Source organism: Hordeum vulgare, chromosome 2H (assembly GCF_904849725.1).
Source record: "Hordeum vulgare subsp. vulgare chromosome 2H, MorexV3_pseudomolecules_assembly, whole genome shotgun sequence".
In the NCBI taxonomy this organism is placed as follows: domain Eukaryota; kingdom Viridiplantae; phylum Streptophyta; class Magnoliopsida; order Poales; family Poaceae; genus Hordeum; species Hordeum vulgare.
Window position 1 is genome coordinate 634,167,961 of NC_058519.1, and position 22,995 is coordinate 634,190,955.

Consider the following 22,995-nt stretch of genomic DNA (forward strand, 5'->3'; position numbering starts at 1 on the left):
AGTATGAGGAATTTGAAATGCCTGGTGAAAAATGGTGTCTGACGAAATTCACCATGCATGCATTAATTAACTTGAGGAATAAGCATGCGTGGAAAAACGTTCAAAAAGTGTCAGAACACCATCAGGCTTAAGTTACAACTCATTACATCAAAAACTTCACAGGAACCAAGAATTTTTAACTTAATAAAGTTTATAAGCCCATAAATGTAACCCGCTTGAAGTCTAACTCTCAGATTTCTCCCCCTTTGTCATCAAGTGATGAAATGGGACGAAACCGAGGACTAACGCCCATGAAGAACTTCACTTCTGTGTTGAAGGAGAGGCGCACGCATTTTTAGAGTCAGACTTCCTTGTTGGGCCAGTTGCAGTATCCGCAGGTTTTTCATCTGAATCAGCAGTGCGGAATGAAGAAAATGAGTTGTCGCGAGGTTAGGAATTGGAATATTCTTGAATTTCTTCTTTGGTGGCCATGACCAATCAAAGTCCCGAGTGAATTCCAATTCTTCAAGTTCCTTTGCAGTCTTCAGGTGAGACAATATCGCCCAAGTGCGATCAAATACCTAATGAAGATAATGGTGATTTTTCTTCACATCATTTTGAGTATCATTGAGGGTTTTCACAATGGAGCCAAACTCGCATTTCACCCACTTATGGTTGTGATTGACTTTCTGGTGAACACTGAGGAGAAGCTCTTTGTTAATCATCACCCTTGGGGCAGTGGGCTTGGAGGTTTTGCTCTGCCATCAAATTCTTGAGTGGCAGTGTCATCATATGAGGATTAGGAGGCAGCCTTGCAAAATTGACCATACAGTGGCTGATTTCCTTCATCAATCACTGACTTGCCTTTGCACTCAACTTGTTCAAAAGATTTCCTTCATCAATAACCGAGGTGATTTTGATAGTCAGCTTGGTAGTTGATGGTGGATCTGTTCCTGATGAATCTCATGATCCAAGGCACATAAATCTTTAGCTCAAATGGTGATAAAGCAATGTCAGCCAAAGTCCTCAAGAAGAAATAGTGAAGGTTTATTTTGATGCCATGAATGAAGTTGAACACGATGTTCTTCATGATTCCAACAACATCTTCTTCCTTATCATGCCTTTTGATAGGTGCAATGGAATATGCCAATATTCTGTAGACAGTTCTGGGCACATATTTAAGGTCCTTCACCAGGAATCTAGTCCTTGGAGGTTGGCCCGGAGCCAAAGCTTTCATTAGGACCTCCATTAGCTGATTTGATAGCTCTCTTTCATCATACAGGTCAATTGCTCCATCTGAAGGAATTGAGATTGGTAAAGCACGAAGCAATTCTGTGGCTGGAGCTTTGTAGTGAGTGTGCTGTGTCATCCAGTCCAAGACCCAAGAGTTGATGTTTTGGGGTCACCTGAGATATGCAGTGTGGCATAGTGCTGAAGAAGAATATCTGTATTCAAGTCATCAATATATGCGTAGAATGGCAATAGCCCGGCTTCATGAAGAATACTCAGTACTGGGGTGAAGAAGGGAATTTCCTCCATATCACAATGAGGAATGTGCGTGTGCTGAAATATCTTCATTTTCCCACAAAGCATAACAACATAGTAATTAAGTTGAGTTCTGGTCCAAAACTTTTTGTGCCTGATACGGAGCCTATCGTAAGGAATTTCTCTAGTGAAGAAATGATGTTCATCATAGAAGTATGCCTTCAGAAACTTTGTCCTCTTTGAGAAGGGATGATGAGGCTTTAGTTGAAGATTGTGATGTTAAATTTCATCATCTTGAGGATTTTTGGCGACCACAATTGCAGATTCAAGATTTGTAACCACAATTGCAGTTTATGCAGTGGTATCTTTATCCTTTGATGAGGCATTTTCACTAGGGGCTTGTTTTTCAATTTGAGTAATTTGTTGTGCCGAAGGAGCACATGTAGTTTCTGGTACAACGGTTTCCTTTTCAGGTTCTTCAGCTGATGAAGTTGATTCTTGGTCTGGTGTTGATTTCACATGTGAGATCTTTTCTCCAGATCTAGTCAGAATTTCTGTAGCAGCAGGACTTTGAGGAATTTGAGCTGTCGTTGGCGATTTTGCGTGAGCCTTTTCCCAAAACTCATCATTGATAACATGTGTGTTGCTGCCAATGTCTTCATCGACCTCCTTTTCTTCAGCAGTCATTTATGGGTTTTGAGGAGGAGGTGTTGAGACTTAAGGAATTTGATCAGCTTGAATTTCCTCATCTATTGGTGTGGATGCAGCAGAGCGGTTGTCATCCATTTCCTCATCCTGTTATGGAATAATGTGCTCTTCACCAAATGGTACTATGATGTATGATGGTGCAACACTGAGGGGATTCGCATCCACTGGAGCTGATAATGTGGTAGGCAGAGTCTTCAGGCGTTTTGCCTCAGAAGACTTTGAAGGTGTTCATACCTTTCTCTTCTTAGCTTTCTTCTCAGCAACTTTTGTTTTCTTCACGTCCGATGCAGATGGAAGAGTCATTTTCTTCACCTTTGAAGACATTGGTGAAGGAGCATTTTCATCAGGCATTACATGAGCAGTGTCACGCCTGGCAGATTTTGAAATTTTTTGAAGGTCATCATAGAAAGTTTTTGAAGAATTTGAAAATTTTGAAGACTTTGAAAAATTTCAAGAATTTGTGAAAAGTCTCAGATTGAAAATTTTCAATTTTGAAGAATTTCAAAGTTTGGTGGTGGCGTGACCCATGATATAAGAATGATGATTTCAAGCACCGTGTACAATTGTTGTACGGCCATGAGAACCAAATTCTTCATTAATTTCTTCACACTTAGAGTGATATTCTTCATTGATTGAGCCAAATCGTTACTTCGTGTGTTGCACATCTAAGTCATAAAATTTGCATAAGTGTTAGGATGTGTGCATGTTTACAAAACATTTGAAGACTCTAGGATATTTAGCTCACACACCTTCTCTCATCCAAGGGCTTTGTGAAGATATCTGCTAGCTGGCCATCAGTCTTCACATGGTCATGAAGAAAATGATGACGAATCTGGATGTGCTTGGTCTTTGAGTGTTGTGTTGGGTTGTTGGCGATCTTGATTGCACTCTCATTCTCGTAGTAGAGGGGCACATTCTTCATGTTGATGTTGTAGTCTCTCAGGGTTTGCTTCATCCATAGCAGTTGAGCACACCAAGATCCAGCAGCAATGTATTCAGCTTCAACAGTGGAGAGTGATACAGAGTTCTGCTTCTTTGAGGACCAGCATACTAAGGATCGTCCAAGGAAATGGCATGTGCCTGATGTTGACTTGCGATCCACACAGTCACCAGCATAATCAGAATTAGAATATCCAATGAGGTGATGATTTCGGCCCTGGGTGTACCATAATCCTAGTGTTGGTGTGTGAGTTAGATATCGAAGAATATGTTTCACAACCTTATGGTGTGATTCCTTCGGTTTTGCTTGAAAACGTGCACACATGCAAACACTAAGCATAATGTTTGGCCTAGATGCACATAGATACAATAAAGAGCCAAGCATAGAACGATATACCTGTTGATCGAAATCTATACCATTTTCGTCAGTGCAGAGGTGGCCATTGGTAGGCATAGGAATCTTGACGCCTTTGCATTCATGCATGCCGAATTTCTTCAAAACATCCTTGAGGTATTTCTCCTGAGAAATGAAGATGCCATTGCGTTGTTGACGAACTTGCAGACCTAAGAAGAATTTCAGCTCCCCCATCATGGACATTTGATATTCTTGACCCATCATGTAGGCAAATTCATCACTGTAATGTTTGTATGTACAACCAAAAATAATGTCATCGACATGTATTTGGCACACGAATAATTCATTGTCATAGGATTTTGTGAAAAGGGTAGGATCAATTAACCGAGTTTGAAGCCTTTCTTCATGAGGAATTCCTTCAATGTATCATACCACGCCCGAGGGGCTTGCTTGAGGCCATAGAGTGCCTTTTTGAGTCTCAAGACTTTGTCAGGATGCTTCGGGTCTTCAAAACCCAGGGGCTAAGCAATATATACTTGTTCCTCAAGCTTACCATTAAGGAATGCACTTTTCACATCCATTTGATATAGAGTAATATTGTGATGGTTAGCATAAGCAAGCAATATTCGAATAACTTCAAGTCTAGCAAGAGGTGCAAAAGTTTCATCAAAGTCAATTCCTTCAACCTGTGTGTACCCTTGGGCTACAAGTCGTGCTTTGTTCCTCACAACCTGAACATCCTCATCTTGTTTGTTTCGGTAGATCCACTTGGTGCCGACGATATTCTGTTTGCGAGGATCTGGTCTTTTGACGAGTTCCCACACGTCATTTAGCTTGAACTGAAAAAGTTCATCTTGCATGGCTTGAATCCACTAAGATTCCATGAAGGCTTCAGCAACTTTTGAGGGTTTTGTGATAGACACAAAATAGGAATTCCCACAAAAGTTAACTAAATGTGAAGCTTTTGAGCGAGTGAGAGGACCTGGAGCATTGATGTCATCGAGTATTTTGTCAACTTCCACTTGATTTGCAATCCTTGGATGAGCTGGTTGAAGACTTTCGTTGGGCCGAGGAATTTGATCTGTAGCATTTTCCTCACGTGCACCTGCTTGAGTTTCATCAGTGTTGGGGATGACTTCTTCAACAAGGGTTTGTTCCTCAGTAGGAATGATATCTTCAGTAGCCTTGTGCTTAATAGCTTCCTCAGGAGTCAATTTATCTGGCACACGAAGCAGTTGCTCTCTTTGCAAGCCGTTAGTTTCATCGAACCGCACATCTATAGTTTCAACAACCTTGTTGTGATAGGTGTTGAAGACTCTGTAGGTGTGCGAGTCCTTTCCGTAACTCAGCATAAAACCCTCATGTGCTTTAGGTGCAAACTTTGAGTTATGGTGAGGATCTCTAATCCAACATTTTGCACCGAAGACTTTGAAATAACTTACATTGGGTTTCTTGTCACTGAGGAGTTCATCTGAGGTTTTTTTGAGAAATTTGTGAAGATATACCTTGTTGATGATGTGGCAAGCAGTGTTGATTGCTTCAGGCCAAAAGCGACGAGGAGTCTAATATTCTTCAAGCATAGTCCGTGGCATTTCAACCAGAGTCATGTTCTTGCGTTCAATGACGCCATTCTGTTGAGGAGTATAAGGAGCAGACAATTCGTGAGTAATACCAAGTTCATCAAGATAATCATCAAGACCAATATTTTTGAATCATCTTGATGCCGAAGTGAGCCGAGGCCCTTGAGGAAAATCGCTTGAAGACTTCCTGCACTTCAGTTTTATACAGAATGATATGCACCCATGTATATCGTGAATAATCATCAACGATGACAAATCCATATAAGGATGTCACATTGGTTAGAGTAGCATAATGTGTTGGTCCAAATAGATCCATGTGCAGAAATTCAAAAGGACAAGTAGTAGTCATGATAGTCTTCGATGGGTGTTTGGATCTGGTCATTTTTCCAGACTCACAAGCACCGTAGAGATGGTCCTTGAGGAATTTGATAGATTCGATGCCAATGACATGCTTCTTCTTTGCCAGTGTGTGAAAGTTCCTCATGCCTGCATGACTAAGTCGTCGATGCCATAGCCAGCCTTCTGAGGTTTTTGCTAGTAAACACGTGGCTGGTTGAGGACCCGTGAAAAAATCAACAATGTACAAGTCTCCCCTCCTAAAGCCTTCGAAGACTTTGGATTTGTCAGATTCCATGATGACTACACATCTATATTTTTCAAAGATGACAATCATATCAAGATCACAAAGCATTGAGACTGGCATGAGGTTAAACCCAAGGGATTTTACAAGCATGACCTTGTCCATGTGCCGATCCTTGGAGATAGCCACTTTACCAAGTCCCAATACCTTGCTTTTACCTTTATCAGCATAAGTGATTTGCTTTAGTGGTGATGGAGTCAGTGGTATATTCATCAATAAGCTTTTATCACGAGTCATGTGATTTGTGCAACCAGTGTCGAGAACCCACTCTGTATTCTTGGGTTTGTCATCCTGCAGATGAATTAGTACTCGTACTCCTTACCATCTCATATGCTTCAGACTTGAAGAATATGATATCAATTTCATCAGACAAGAATTTCATCATAAAAAGTAAATTTGAGGACGTGTGAAATATAATCATTTCAACATGTTTTAGCTTGCGTCCAATCAAGCAATTTCCTGAGGTCTCCAGCAAATTCTTGAGATGATGACTTTCATCTGGAGACATGTCCTGCAGAAGTGAGTAGTTCGATTTCTTCACCACCCAGGGAAATTCTTTGAGGACTTATGAACATAATGATTTGAGGAATAATGCTCATATTCACGTCCCTTGTGGTTTCCGTGCATATCAGAAGCATTAGTGCGAGTATGAGAATAATTTTGACCATTTGAGGAATTTGATCCTCGGGAAGACTTTGGTCCACCTGAGGAATTTGATCTGGGGTTCTGGTTCTTCACTAGTGGTGTCATGAGGACATTCACCTGAAGATTTTCCAAGCAACTTTTGGGGACCCAGATTTTCCTCAGGGGAGGTCCATTCCTGCAGTTAGTTCCAACATATCGAGAAAATACTTCATCAGATTGATTTTTGAACAGTTTGTAGTTGGAGTCAAATGACTCATAAGAGGAATAGGACATTTCACATGCAAAGCCTGTTAGAGTAGATGGATCAATGGGAGGACCTTTAGCAGTAACCCATGAGGTTTTGGGGTACTGCTCAGGTTTCCAGTATGACCCATCAACATTCAATTTCCTCTCGAAGGCAATGCCCTCTTTCCTCGGGTTCCTATTCAGAATCTGCTCTTTGAGACTTTTGTATAAGCCTGTCACATACAATTCCTTCAATCCTGCATTTTCGTCGGTAGCATTTGTGGTTTCCTCAAGTGAAGAATTTGATACCACAATAATAGTTTAAGAATTTGTAGTGATAGAAGCATGTTATGATTCAGGTGAAGAATTAGCAGTTTCACGCTCGATGCATTTCAGACATGGTGGAATGAATTCTACCTGAGTGGTACTGATCTGTTGAGGAAGTAATGAATCATTTTCCATTTGAAGGTCATCATGAGACATTCTTAACTTCTCAAGATCAAGCTTCCTTTGAAGAAATTCATAGGAAAGTTTATCATGATCAGCCAAGAGTGTGCCATAGCGATCTTGAAGACTATCAAATCTAGACTGAAGACTTTGAACATCTTCAATGAGGACTTGAGTACGATTCATTTCATCATTCAACTAATCATCGCTTTTGTGTGGCAGTTTCTGAAGCTTTTCAATAGCACTTTGTTGCTTAGTGGCAATGTTGTCAAGTTTATAGTAACTAGGTTTTTGATAATCATCAGGTTCACAGTCACTAGAATCAGATGAGGAAGTGTGGTTTGGTACCGTTGAACCTTTTGCCATGAAGCAATAGGTTGGAGCAAAGTCATCAGCATATTCATTAGTGTAGTTGGCGTTGCCATTTTCTTCAAGGTTGAAGATCGACTTGCTGACGAATGTGGTAGCAAGTGCAAGGCTTGCCACACCAGATTCTGACTCCACTTTAGAACCTTCCTCTTCATCACATTCCTGAGATTCTTTTTCAGAATCCATTTCCATGCCAATGAGTGCCCGAGCCTTTCTGAAACTAGTATTCTTGTGCGATGAGGACTTTGAAGATGAGGATTTTGAAGATTTCTTATTTTTCTTCGAGTCATCAGAACTTTCATCCTTGTATTTCTTCTTCTTTGATTCTTTCACCCAGCGAGGACAGTCAGCAATGTAATGACCAGACTTCTTGCATTTGTGGCAGGTTCTTTTCTTGTAGTCTTCAGATGAAGATTCTGATTTCCTCATATCTTTTCTTGAAGATTTTCTGAACTAGCCATGCTTTGTGAACTTTTTAAATTTCCCCACGAGCTTTGCAAGTTCCTGTCCAAGTTTTTCAGGGTCACCAAGACTGGAATCCGCATCTTCTTCTTCAAATGAGGAAACAGCCTTAGCCTTCAACGCACAAGGTCTTGAATAGCTTGGTCCTTACAGATCTCTATTTTCTTCTTGTTGGAATTCATGAGTATTGAGTCTCTCAAATATATCAGCAGGATCAAGCATCTTGTAGTCTCTTCGTTCTTGGATCATCACAACGAGTGTGTCAAATGATGGATCAAGAGATCATAGAAGTTTCTTCACAACTTCATGGTCAGTGATGTCTCTAGCTCCAACAGCTTGCAATTCATTTGAGATATCAGTGAGGCGATCAAAGATATCTTGGCAGCTTTCATTGTCAAGCCTCTTGAAATGATTTAAGGGATTGCGAAGAGCATCGACACGAGAGTCACGCTGTGTTGAGACTCCCTCATTGACTTTGGACAGCCTATCCCAAATAAGCCTAGATGTGCCCAAAGCACTAACTCTGCCATACTGACCTTTGCTCAGGTGGCCACAGATGATATTCTTCACTTGCGAGTCAAGTTGTTTAAACTTCTTCGAATCAGCGGCAGAGACGGTAGCAGTGATGGATGGAATGCCATTTTGCACAATATACTAGACATCATTGTCAATTGCTTGAAGATGCATTTGCATCTTGGTCTTCCAGTAGGGGAAGTCCTTTCGTTCGAAGGTAGGACATCCTGCAGTAACCTCGATCATACCTGCTGTCGACTTAACTAAAATTCCAAGCGGTTAAACCTAAATCACACAGAACAAGGGAGTACCTTGATGTGATACCAATTGAAAGTGCGTTATATCGACCAGAGGGGGGGTGAATAGGCAATTTTTACAATTTCATCACTGAGGAAATTCCTAGTGAGGAAAGTCCCGAGTCATGAACTGAGTGCAGCGGAAATAGTACAAAGTCAGAAGTGCAAAAACGTCTACATCAAAGTACTCAGCGTGATTTCACAGATTCAGTTTGCACAGGTCGTAAGTATAGGATAAGCAGGTGAAGAATTTGAGGTGAGTAATTCAGAGAAAGTCTTCAGTCAAATTACAGATGAAAGTCTTCAACATGCAATTGGGAAAATGAGAGTGTTAAGGAAATATAACTCGTAGCTTGATGAAGACAGTTGTTGATGACCCAGTTCCAATAGTTGTGACACTTGTACGTTTTGTTTGGAGTGGCTTGGTATTGAAACCAAAGGACACACAATCCCGGAACACAAAGTACCTACCGTATTCTCCTTGAGCTAAGGACACATAGTCCTCGCCCAACACTCGTGGCAAGTCTTCAGGGTAGACTTCCAAACCCTCACAAACTCGGTCACACGGCGATCCACAATTGACTGCTCGATGCTCTAGACCATGATGCCTAGCCGTCTAGAAGATGCATAGTCCTCAAAGGTAACAAGCATCGGTTCCACACAGTAATAACTTCTTCATTGATGCTCAATCACTTGGGTTTTGGTTTGGGTTTGGGTGTTTGGGGTATTTCCTCACTTGATGATTTTCGCTCGAAGACTCTGAGGAATTTGGGTTGCTCTAAATGACTAGTGTCAGTTTCTCACGGAGCAGCCAACCAGCTAGTGGTTGTGGGGGCGGCTATTTATAGCCTCGGAGCATCCCGACATGATTTGACATAAATGCCCTTTAATAATATGATTGTTGGGTGGATAAGATCTGGGACAAGTGGTGCATGGCGCGACAACAATCGGAACTTTCAACTGTGAAATTTCTCATGTCTCTCATGTTCCTCACTTTGAAGATTTTGTAGGTGTAGCTTTGGGTTAACTATCATGAGGAAATTTTTTCCATAGTTTTACCTCGACCCCCTTTAACAGTACGGTGTTCCTATGACTCAAGGATAAAGAAAATGAAACAGAAAGAGTAAATCTAGAATCTTCAAAGTCTTCAGAGTATTTTCTTCGGGACACACCGAATTCCTCATCTTCAATATCTTCATGAGCAATATCAATTCGTTCACAATTTTTTCACAATCGAAGTCTTCAACAAGGACGAAAGTCTTCACCCGAAGGCATACACTTTTCGGGCTCGATATTCATCGAATAACTCAAACTCCTCAGTGACTTATAGAGCATGTGTACACTTACAAATATATTAGTGTCTTAACCTATAATTCTTCAAACCACCAAAATTACTAAGCGGCACTAGATGCACTCACAAGGTTATACCCGTAAATATTCATTTTTATACATTTCTAGAGCACTCGAATTCAATAGTGTGAAACTTGTTTTGCAGTTGTTCAAGCTTATGATATTGTATGAGGTGTTTTTCTTGATGTTTATGTTAGGAGCGAGTCTCCATATTCCCATAGTTATGCTCTGTGGGAGGGAACTGCCGTTAGTTTCCATGATTATGTCTTACATCGACGCAACCCCATGTCGGTAACACCGGGTGGACGGTAAAGGCAATGTAACCCGTGGATCTGGACAAGTAGAGGGAACACATGATGTAGCCTCTATGTTGGTCGTCGGGAGCTTAGTTGCATGTGACGTAGTCCATGAGCTTGGCGAGCAGAGAGTTACATTTGTTTTCACCTCTAGGTCTCTCTAGGGCGGTTCGTTGTTTATTTAGCAATTGAGATAGTAGATAGATATGGGAGCATATAAATTATTCTTTTATTCATCAATTTATTTTGATCAAGCTAAAACATATATGCTAAAAATATGATTGCTAAAGGCAACTCACAAAAAAGAGATGTAGCTCGGCAACGTTCAACGGACGCGTCGTAACCTGGCTTGTCTTGCCATTGTGACGGAAGTAGGCCCCATCGTAGAGGGCTTCATGAATGATGTAGGGTCCCTCCCATCGAGAAGAGCTTGTTCTTTGGCAGCTCCAGCTTGAGACAAGGACTCCAGCTTGAGACAAGGACAATGTAGCTGATGTTGAACTCACAAACCCGGACATGACGCTCTTTGTACATGCGCTACTTCTGCTGATAGACATTTGTGCACTCGAGGGCAATGAGCTTGGCTTCTTTTTTGGCATTGATGTCGTCCTTCCTAGATTATTTGTGGCTTCCTTGTTGTATGCATGGACATGTAGAGATTCATACTCTATATAAGAAGATACTATGGCCTCCTCCCCATATACCTTCAAGAAATGTGTGTAGCCCATGGAGCGGTTTGGCATTGTTCCTAGGCTCCACATAACTGATGGCAGCTCAACAACCCACTTTCCTTTTGCCTGAAGTAGAGGTGTGATGATTCAAAGGTTCTAGGTCTTGCATGATTAGCTCGTTGGCTCGCTCTACCTATTTGTTGGACTATGGGTGTGATACCAAGGGTAGTCTATTTGGATTCTCTCATTTTTGGCAGAATTCCTTTAATGTCTGTGCGTGAAGTGTGAACCATTATCCTTGATGATATTTCGGGCAACGCCGAATCTGTGTGTGATGCCGAAGATGAATTTAATCATTGTGTGGACCTTGACATTTGTAAGAGGATTGGACTATATCCACTTTCTGAATTTGTCAATGGCGACTAGAAGAACTTGAAGCGGCATGGAATTGTGATGAGGGGCCCTGGCATGTCCAGGCCCCATATAGCAAATGACCACATTAGAGGTATTTTTTTGAGCATGTTGGTCGGCGTTTGTGACTTATGTGTCAATTGTTGACAACCGACGCACTTGCAGATGATCTCTCTAGTACCGCGAGATGTGGGAGGCCTCAAGAATCCATGCCCACCAATGTTCGTAGGGCTGCTTGATGAACACAAGCCCTCGTATGAATTGCTTGCAAGAGGTGGCTATATTCTTCACCAAACACGTAGCGCTAGAAGATGCTAGTGAGGCTTCACTTGTATTGTTCTACGTGAATCACTATATATGACTTGGATCTGCATACAATGTGTTGGACTTTGTTCTTGTCCTCTGGGAGTTTTCCATGGATGAGGTACGCCAACAACGGCTGTGTCTGGACCGGAATGCTTATGAGGACCTCCTCCGTTGGTTCATCTATTCCGGTCTCAGCCTCACCGTCCATGGGTTCTTGGCTGTCGGAGTGTCACCATGATGTATCATATCCCTATGGATGGTTTGTGGAGGGCATCAAGGAATGTGTCAGCCTGGACTAGTTCGCGGGATGCTCCCATGCATGCCAAATTTTCCACAACCACATTTTTAGTGCACTTGACATGGTGTAGCTCCATGTCGTCCAACTCTCCTCGAACCCGTGGAACATCGTATAGTAAGTGGTCATATTTGCGTACTTTGTGTCTAATGTATTCATCACCTACTTGACAACGAGGACGAAATCATACTTCAAATAATGAGTCATCAGATGCCCATGGAGGTTGTGATGCGAAGCCGGTAGAGGAGGGTTTCTTATTCTCAAATATTGTTGGAGTTAGATAAGTGTATCTATAGGACGCAACTCAATCTATCATCGCATGGGGAGATGAGGACCATGTTGGCTCCTAATGCCTCGATGGTCATAGAGCCATTGAAGTACATGTGCCAGTACTCATGGTCGACATTCTATGGTATCAGATGTACCTGTGTCCATTTGATGAGAAAGTAGCTGATGGCCTAGGACTTGACCATCGAGTGTGACTTGTACATGATTTCAGAGGACAAGGATTCGAGTGCCCACTTGGATATGCGGCATGTCGCTTCTTTGTTGTTGATGATCCCTGATAACGAGGCATGGCTGACAACCACGATAGGGTTAGCATGGAAGTAGTGGTGCAACTTGTGGGCCACCATGGACACTCCATACTTGATTTTTTGGTAGTGTGGATAGTGAGTCTTGCACGGGTCAACACTCTGTTGACATAGTAGGCCGGGTGTTGCACCCGTCGGGCCTTTCCGTGCTCCTCTTTTTCACTACGAAGACCATGCTAACAACCTGGGTAGTGGCAGGTATATAGAGAAACAACGGATTTGATTGTGTAACAAATGCCAACCATGGGATGGATTGTAGGTGTCGCTTGAGATCTTTGAATCGACATTTGTTTATTCGCTCTAATAGAATTTGTTGTTTTTGTGCATTGTGTGGTACAATTGCTATCATCCTAAACCAATGTAATATTTTAGAGCACACATCTCTTGTGCTCCCTTGACCATTTTCCTACATAGTATTTATTTGTTGATTTGATTGGTTACGCATCTCAGCACATGCATGGACATTCAAGAAACAATCATTCCAATCACTAGACAGTGAGGACCGAGAATTGGTCAGAAACTTTTCAACGCCAAGTGACCTTTTAGCCAAATGTGCCCCTCATAGAATCCATACTTGATCCATTGTAGTTTACCTTGTTATTGTCTTAATCATGGCTACTAAAAAATAATAATTAATTTGTTTTCTATCTTACAAAGGGGGAAAACTTTTATGTATGGAGAATGTGAGAGTATAAAGGTGAGCCTGGTAAGGGAAGGGGTGGCGATGTGTAGTTCAGGAGTTCCCTTGGCATGCCAAAATATAAGGGTAAGATGCCAATGGTGGTTTTGGTGGGGTAATGGTGGTATAAGCCTACCTTACTATAGCATGTGGAAGACACCATTAATTACATGAAGGAAAACGTAGAACTATTTGATACTGAGACCCTAAGTTGTAATACTTATTCTTAAGCCTTTGATGTCAGTGATGAGTTCAGCACCAATGTTTTGATCATGGAAATGATCATTTGGATATAATAGAAATGTGGTTTGGAATCTAAGAGGATTGCGTAGGAGACTAAGGAGACGATACTCTTACCCCCATCCAGGACCCCGAGACGACTAATGGCCCTATTTATCGATAGTTTGTACTGATATCTAGATGCGTTTAAAATAAGTGCATGGTCTATATTTGAACTAATAACAAGGTATTAAATTGTTGATTAATTAAAATGGTCTCTTATTTTGGCATGGGGCTCTAGGTCCTTATAAAGTGACCTTCTTCGTTGGCAAGTATTAAATCTTCAATATGGTATCGCCATGGTCACCAACTAGGGAAAATCTGCTAGATAAGTTATGATCATGTGTTCCCTAAACCATCATCCTTATTTTCTCTAAGTAAGTACCTAGTATGACTTCTTGCTGTCTTGAGAGAGCCCATGAATTTCTATGTTATGATTATGATATGGTCATACATTATATCTCCTTATTAGTCATTCACCACTTATAAACACCCAATTATGACATTAATCATGTAAATATCTATGACCAACTACTCATTCTTTGAACATGATTGACATCCCCATTTCAATGTATTCTTTTGCCATCTGAGCATTCGTACGATGTTGGAGAACATCACATGCCTATCAACCAGAGAAACCTCTAATGATGTCCAATGACAAGTAGTTGTCTTTGAGCAAACACTAATGTTGTCAACCATAGCTATAGATAGTCTATGGGAACCTCTATCCTTGGTTAATTAAGTACTATCGACGCCTCTCATAGGGATTTTTTGTGGAAGATAGGGCATGGTGGCAAGGGTGGCTGATCTCTAGTTACTTGGGATACAATCATTGAGGAAGCTTGGCCTCCACAACCTGACATTTCACAATAATTCCGAGTGCCTTTGGCTAAAATGATCCAGTGAGGAAAGGAAATCCAAGGTTTAAGTTTATGTTTCTAAGCTAATTTAAGTGATTTTGCGTGCTTGTTAAGTTCTTCTTAGGAATGGGACAAAGAATTATAGTATGGGACGATTTTTGGCCAGATGACACAAATGTGTCGAAACCAATGTGTTCAATTCGTGGTTGATTAAGTAGTTATTCGAGGAATAATAAATTACTATTACCTTGTAGAGTAACACACACACACATGAATCATCCTTGTGAAAGTTGTCCATCCAAACTATCAAACATTTATTGCTCCTTTAGATCTCACTACAGAATTGGCATACCGAAGTGGACATGGAAGATGTGATGATATATAAGTGGACATAAAATGGTTCATGCAGCTCGTGGATAGTTCCATGCATTCATCGTGCTATCACATAGATGGTCAAAGAGCAATCCTTATCTGAAGAACTAGGCACCACCGAGGCACTATTCTTCATGCACTTCACATGAAAGGACCTTTGTTGGATAGTTGACTGTCTTGAGAGAGTATGATGTTCCAACCCATGGACATTCTGTAGTTTAAGGAGAGCATCCTAAGACTTCTAGATATTTGCATGTGAGTTCTTGTTCAAAGTCATGAGGGCTAATTTGACTTCTCGAAGAGAATGTTGTGATATACTCCCCACAATGCTGCCTCAAGGAGTGCCATCCAATGGAGGAAGGCATGAGTTTAAGTTGAAAATCTCCTCTATGGTTCAGAAAATATGGCTTGAGTACAATGTCATGTCATCAGTGATAAATTGATGCATTAATGACCGAGTCGTTAAGCAATTCTAGGATAACTTCTGTGTGCGGAGAACTAAGCAACACCTTAGTATTTCAAGGGATTATACCCTTTCTTGTATCTTTATGGAGTTTTGTATGTGTGGCATTTGTTCCCACATTAACACCCCTCTTGTAATATATTTGTATGTATCTTAATATATATATTTGTAGATCTGGGTGTTTTTGATAGAATGTAGAGCGGGAGATGATGATTGTTGTACGTATATCCAAAAGGGCTAGCAAAAAATGTAGCTAAGTATATACGTCTTAAATATCGGTTAAACCAACAAACAATGAAACAAACTTTACATGTATCCCCTAAAATTTAGAATCCTAGAAACACTAGTAGGATAGACTTTGGGCCAATACTTATTCACATTTCAAAGTATAAAATATTAACATATCATTTAATTTGGCTAAACATGAAGATACTATGGTAGGTTGTTCTGCGTTGATGTATTGTACATATGTTCCAACTACTGGTTGCTTATCTAATGGCCGACCAAAGTTCATATGTAGACAATCATCAACAAAAGGGTGCTTTTTGCTCAAAAGGGTGAAGAAAGTTTCCCTGTGTCGTGACAGGGTTTGTCATCATTTGTTCCATATTCAAACATAGCTCACAAGTGTCTTTCCTAATTGGGAACAATAAGAAGTACAAAATGAGGAGCTAATTCCAATGGAGGGGAAAGCATTACACTGATATGTTGAGGTTGTATCAAACTAAAAATGTTTGGTAGACTAAAAACATCTACCATCTTGGGCATAGACACACCTGGTCATTTTGCCCGCCCCTTTTGTCGTTAAGGGACAAGATAAGTACCACCATACCTTTAATTGGGACCAAAATAACTTCGCTACCTCCACCATCATTGACATCATTGAAAGGGAAAAGTATGAAGATGAATGGCTAGAATGGTTTCCATCGTTTATGCTTACCCACCACCACGTTCCATGCTTAACCCTCTTAGATCCCTGAATGCCATCATCTTTGCCTCGTCCAATGTATATCGACATTCTTGGCCATGAATTGCCAATACCCATATATATCACCATGACGATTAAGTGGAGATTTTTCAATATGTTCGTTCTTCTAGTGATGATATTTTATTTATCGTGCTAAAGTATGTAACTGGATGACATTTTCTTCCTTCAATCTTCATAATCGTCTCCTTTGAAGGCCAACCCCATGGCCCAATTTTCATATCCCATGTAATTTAGTGTATCCATAATTTCTTCTACGACATATCTTGGATTAAGTGCAATTTTTTAGTTTGGGACATCACCCAAAAAAAATACTGTGGTGACATGTTGAACTCACTTTTGTCCTTCAGCACATAGCCAACATGTCAATGTTAAACATGACATCAACACATCATCTAACATTCCAAGTATAGTCATAGGGTTTTCACGTCATCATTGAACGTATCTTTCATTTTGTGGTGAAACCCTAACCATGAGGTATAGCCAAGTCTATGCCATACTATTGTGTTACATCTTACTGAAGTCTAATCGACCAACTCTAGCCCGATAAATTTGGCAAATTTACTTAGGTCGACCCAATCATTCTACTCTCAATTGGTAGAAACATAACTAAAGAACCTTCCCATGTCGTTAATGGTTAAATAGTTTCATTGCGAACGACATATCATTGATGTGAGAATGTGATCGCAAACATAAAACGACATGCATGCTTGCAATTTTTCACACATCACAAACAAAGAATGTCGAACGACCGTCCATGATGCAGATCTCATTGTAAACGATCACGACCAGCCTTTTCAACCATCCATTCATGCACATTCACATATATTACATAGATATATCACAATCATCGATTCACTTTTGCATATGTTACATCCATATAGCCCACCCATTCATCCATAGGATGAACTAACAGATAACTCTATGAACCTACATAATACATTCACCATCCATACATGAACCAACATAAGTTATGGCACATTCATATTTGAAGCAACACAATTGAATGAAAATAAAGTGATCTTCATACTTTTGCCCCTCTCTCCATTCATCAGGTGCATTCAGTTGGTTCACTACCAAAGGAACACCTAGTTGGACAATAAAATCTCTCCACTTTTAGAACTTTATTCTTTGTCACTCCCTCCATTCCATATTAGTTATCACTGATTTAGTACAAACATATCTAAGGAGACTTCGTGTTTTCTTGGCAACAGATCTGAAGAGGGATGTACCACCATGATCACATAAATCATAAAGATATAATAATAAACAAACTATAATTGTACGTGATAGAATTGGGACCAAAAAACATTGTTGGTGAAGGACTCTGCTTCATGTTTCTCGTGTCGAGGATGGTACCCATCTGATGAATTCCGTGGACCTTCAGTTTTTGCACCACCTCAGTAATATTCAAATGATGGCATCCACGCAAGTCGCACGTGGGGGTGGGGGGAGGTGAGGGTGGAGCGGTGGAAACTAGGAAGAGACGAACAAGGTGGAGAAGGAGTGCAAGGAGGAGAGCCGCAATTGGGAGGTGGAGGTACGAATGCAGATGGAAGCGGTGTTTGTGGGTGGAGGGGTGGCAAAGAGAGGTGGAGAGAGACAGGCCATCACTTTCTCATTTATATTAGGACAGGGCGAGAGAGTGATATGTTGGGGAACGTTGCATGGGAAACAAAAAAATTCCTACGCACACGAAGACCTATCATGGTGATGTTCATCTACGAGAGGGAGATCGGATCTACATACCCTTGTAGATCGCTAAGCGGGAAGCGTTAAGAAACACGGTTGATGTAGTGGAACAGCTTCGTGATTCAAATCACCGTCGTCCCACGATCCGTCCCGATCTAGCACCGAACGGACGGCACCTCCGCGTTTAGCACATGTACAACTCGATGACGATCTTTGCCTCCTTGATCCATCAAGAGAGACGGGGAATTAGATGAGTTGTCCGACAGCGTGACGGTGCTCCGGTGATGGTGATGATCTATTCCCGCAGGGCTCTGCCCGAGCTCCGTAGAAAACCGATCTAGAGGAAGAACTACGAAGTAGACGTTTAGGGTTGCACGTGGCAAAGTTGTGTCTCAAAAAGCCCTAAACCTCAAGTATATATAGGAGGAGCCAAGGGGTGGGGCTTGCCCTAGGGCGCCGGCTGAGAGGGAGGAGGGATCCTCCTCCAAGTCGGTTTGGAGGGAGGAGTTCCTTCCTTCCTTCCCACCTCCTCTTTTTTTTCTCCTTTAATTTTTCTCTTTGTCGAAATAGCCCTATTGGGCTGGCCTCACCAGCCCACCAAGGGCTGGTGCGCCACCCATGGGCTATTAGGTTCTCTCCCGGGTGGGTGGACCCTCCCGGTAAAAACCCGGAACCCATTCGTCACTCCATGTACACTGTCGGTAATGCCCGAAATCTTTCCGAAAGCCAAATGAAACAATCCTATATATCAATCTTCGTTTTCGGACCATTTCGGAAACCCTCGTGACGTTCGTGATCTCATCTGGGACTCCGAACAAACCTTCGGTCATCAGCACCTATAACTCATCTATACTGAAACATCACCAAACCTTAAGTGTGCAGACCCCGCGGGTTCGAGAACTATGCAGACATGACCTGAGACACTCCCCGGTCAATATCCAACAGCGGGACCTATATGTCCATATTGGATCCTACATATTCTATGAATATCTTATCGGTTGAACCTCTGTGCCAAGGATTCATATAATCCCGTATACCATTCCCTTTGTGCTTCGGTATGTTACTTGCCCGAGATTTGATCGTTGGTATCCCTATACCTATTTCAATCTCGTTACCGACAAGTCTTTTTACTCGTTCTGTAATACAAGATCCCGTGACTAACACTTTAGTCACATTGCTTGCAAGGCTTATATGTGATGTTGTATTACCGAGTGGGCCCCGAGATACCTCTCTTTCACACGGAGTGACAAATCCTAGTCTTGATCCATGCTAACTCAAAGGACACCTTTGGAGATACCTGTAGGGCACCTTTATAGTCACCCAGTAACGTTGCGACGTTTGATACACACAAGGTATTCCTCCGGTGTCAGTGAGTTACATGATCTCATGGTCATAGGAATGAATACTTGACATGCAGAAAACAGTAGCAACAAAATGACACGATCACATGCTACGTTTATAGTTTGGGTCTTGTCCATCACATCATTCTCCCAATGATGTGATCCAGTCATCAAGTGACAACACTTGCATATGGTCAGAAAACCTTAACCATCCTTGATCAACTAGCTAGTCAACTAGAGGCTTACTAGGGACATAGTTTTGTCTATATATCCACACATGCATTTATGTTTTCATTCAGTATAATTATAGCATGGATAATAAACGATTATCTTGAAACAGGAAATATAATAATAACTATTTTTTATCATTGCCTCTAGGGCATATTTCCAACATGATAAGGGTTAGGGTCAGTGAGGAGTGATAAGGTTTACATAACACCTAGGAATGCCATACACGCTCATTAAGTACTATATGTGTTCTATAATCTGCATTGGGTGTGATAGCGTTCAGGGTCGACCTCTTCACAAACACGTATAGTTGGGTCTCCGTGTGCTACAACTATTTGCCATGAGTTGTTAGACATATTTTGGACCAATCATGTTTGATGAGGGGTCATGTTAGAGGTCCTGTGTGTTAGTGAAATAAGCCTAAAAACTTCGTAATTAACATATCAGCTTCGATGGCCATTTATGCAATGTGGAACTTTAGTTACCTCAACAGTTGCTTTAAAGAGGCTCCATATTGTGACAACAAGAAATATAAGTTTGATGGATGATCATTTATTCGTTGTGAAATATCTATAACTACATATAAAACATTTCGGTGAGTTATTATGATGACTCATTAAAGTCCATCGATGTCGCCAACTAACCGAGGTTTGCCTTTGATCCTCCTTGAGGGTTTGGCATTTCCATGTCCTATGGGTGGTCTCTTTAGCTTTTTTTCTTCAATGCACCTATGGGTTGCACTTTTCCATTTGAACCATTTTCGAGTTTAAGAGATTGACATATCTTATGCCTCCCTTTTAGCAAAGCAATGAGAAAGGTTCGTCGTGTATGCATGTTATAAAGGTGTAATTAATGTGTAGCCATGCAAAAATGCAACATTTCTCTAGAGATTAACGGGTTTGTGAAATAATTTACACATAAAATCCAAATGTGATCGATAACGTGGTGAATTGTCTCACGGTTTGTTGAGATGTTTACTGTTAAAGAAAAATAAGCCCTTTATATATGAGTTTACTAAGAATCTTAGGTACACTTTGGTTTGGGGTGACTTCATAAATTATGTATAAATGTTGATGTTAAAATTTACTTCATAAATTTGAAGTGACCACAACAACACTGATACATTATATAGCTCATATTTGTCAAGAACCAATACTTATCCAACATCCATGCACTTACGGGAGTGGGAAAAAAAGGAGGTAAAGCTCCTCAAAATACTATCAAATTGTTCATTCGTGCAACGTGTGCATCATAGGTCAGCTTTTTTTAAGGGATAGGTCGGCGTTTTAGAACGTTGACAGCACACTTAGTTATGCGTCTTATACGTTACTTCCTCCGTCCGGAAATACTTGTTCTAGAAATGTATAAAATGAATGTATCTATAATTAAAATAAGTCTAGATAAATCTACTTTTAGGACAAATATTTTCGGACAGAGGGAGTATATGTCAAAGAAGCTGGCAACACTCAATTTTGCGTATACTATTTTGGATTGTTAGCGGGCGCGCTTACCTAGATTACTAGAGAGGTCAAAGAAACTGGCAACACTCAATTTTGCGTATTCTCATGCGTAATGTGATTTTTTATATGTCCTTTGTTGTTTTTCGCATGTTGATTGCTAATAAATATTCAAATCCATGGTCCATGTGTGTAGATCGATCATGAATCCTGAGAACAGAGGTCAGGAAACGACCGGGCCAGTGTACGCGCCGGTACCTCTAAGGACAGCGTGGTCGGTGGATCTCGGAAACGGACTGAACGGGACATTCGTACACTCCAACATCGATGGTACTGCAACATTCCTGCTGCCGGAGGTGAGGTCGGCAGCGGCGCCTACTCATCCGACGGCACCTGCTGCAGCGCAGACTCAGTACGAGGAGCGCGCGATACACCTTATCAAGGTTCTAAATGCCTGCGCGGACGCGTTGGACAAAGGGGAGAAGGAGCTGGTAAACAAGGGGCTGCAGATGATATGCAGTCTCGCGTCGGACGACGGCGAGCCCCTGCATCGCCTCGCGTCTTTGTTCGCCGACGCTATGGCGCTGCGCATGGTCCAGCCGTGGCAGGGCGTGTGCCGCGCTCTCGGGCTGCAGAAGACTACCCCCGCACCGGAGACCGCCGCGGCACGCCGCCAGTTCGCCGTAATGTGCCCGTTCCTCCGCATCGCCGGGACCGCGGCGAACTACGCCATAATCAAGGCGACGCAGACAAAGAACAATGCTGTCCTCCACGTCGTCGATCTCGGCGGCGCTAACCCCGACCAGTGGCTTCTGCTCCTCCGTCTGTTTGCTACCACACGCCCCAGGGCGGGCGCACACGACCAAATCCTCCGTCTCACCATTGTCAACGAGGAGGACGAGTTTCTGTCCGGCACCGCTGCGCTCCTCGCCTCGGAAGCAGCGCGCCTGCACGTCGGCTTCCAGTTCCACCCGGTGAAACTCAATATCAATCAGCTGCTCAGCATCGAGCCCCTCGGTGTCAGGACCGGCGAAGCACTGGTCATCGTCTCCACCCTACAGCTCCACCGTCTGCTCGCCGACGAGTTCGCAGAAGTGGCTGCAAATCCTCACGACAGGAAAGGAAAAAAGCAGGTGCATGCTACCATGACAAGGGCCGACGCGCTCCTCCGTGACCTAGCTGGGCTGTCGCCGAAGCTTATGGTGGTGACGGAGCAGGAGGCCGACCACAACGGCGCGGAGTTCACGGGCCGGTACCGGAAAGCGCTCAAATACTACGGGGCCCTGTTAGACGCCCTACAGGAGAGCGTACCTGCGCGCGGGTCGGCGGTGGAGCGGGCGGGCGTGGAGCGGTGTCTGCTCCTGGAAGAGATCAGGGATATCGTTGCCTGTGAAGGCGCCCAGCGCCGTGAGCGCCACGAGCCGATGTTGAAGTGGGCGGCGCGGATGGACGCCGCAGGATTCGTGCCTGCAGTGATGAGCCCCGACATTGTCGCGCAAACGGGGATCCTAGCGCACATTCTGGCTGGTGGCAGCACGGCGTACAGGGTTTCCCGTGAGGAAGACGGGTGCCTCTTCATCTACCGGAACGACGATCCGATGTTCTCCGTCTCGACCTGGCGCACGGTGTGACGAGGATAGCCAGATATTGTGATGTGTGATCTCCTTGCAGGACTTTTTAATTCATTGCAATAATTTCATAGATCGGATGCATGTGTTTTGGTTCTATGCCTGAACTTGTTATCATTTTGAGTTGTTGTTATCGTACTGTATGGATGTTTTGTTCACCTTATGTGACTGGGAGACGGTGGAAAATTTTAAGACATTTTATCTATCACTTTTGCTTCGGTATATCCTCCTTAAACACACTAATTTTAAGACATCCTAATGCTTTTTAATATTTACTTTTTTTATTTGTTTTGTTCTATTTAAATTCGCTGCTGGCCGGCTCATTGTTGAATCTGCACATTTATCACTATTTCTTTTTCGTTTTTCCCAAATTCATCTCTTATTTTTCAAAAAATACTCACGCTTATACTTTTTTTATTTTTTTCTAAAAAAAGTTTGATTTTCTGA

General features: G+C 42.1%; 1 protein-coding gene across 2 annotated transcripts in view; it reads left to right on the top strand.

The window, feature by feature from the left end:
- LOC123431030 (scarecrow-like protein 3) overlaps positions 1 to 22,724 on the top strand; it is a 36,479-nt gene extending 13,755 nt beyond the window's left edge. Inside the window, exons 4-5 of one of the 2 annotated variants that reach the window (XR_006623006.1) lie at positions 11,344 to 11,465; positions 11,537 to 11,935. Coding sequence is in view for 1 of the 2 variants with exons in the window: in XM_045114849.1 (XP_044970784.1) it covers positions 21,124 to 22,551 (1,428 nt within the window). In the remaining variant the exon portion in view is untranslated. Of the gene's footprint in view, positions 1 to 11,343; positions 11,466 to 11,536; positions 11,936 to 21,116 lie in introns of those variants that run through there. The other variant, XM_045114849.1, reaches the window with a different exon arrangement.
- The last annotated feature ends 271 nt before the right edge of the window (positions 22,725 to 22,995 follow it).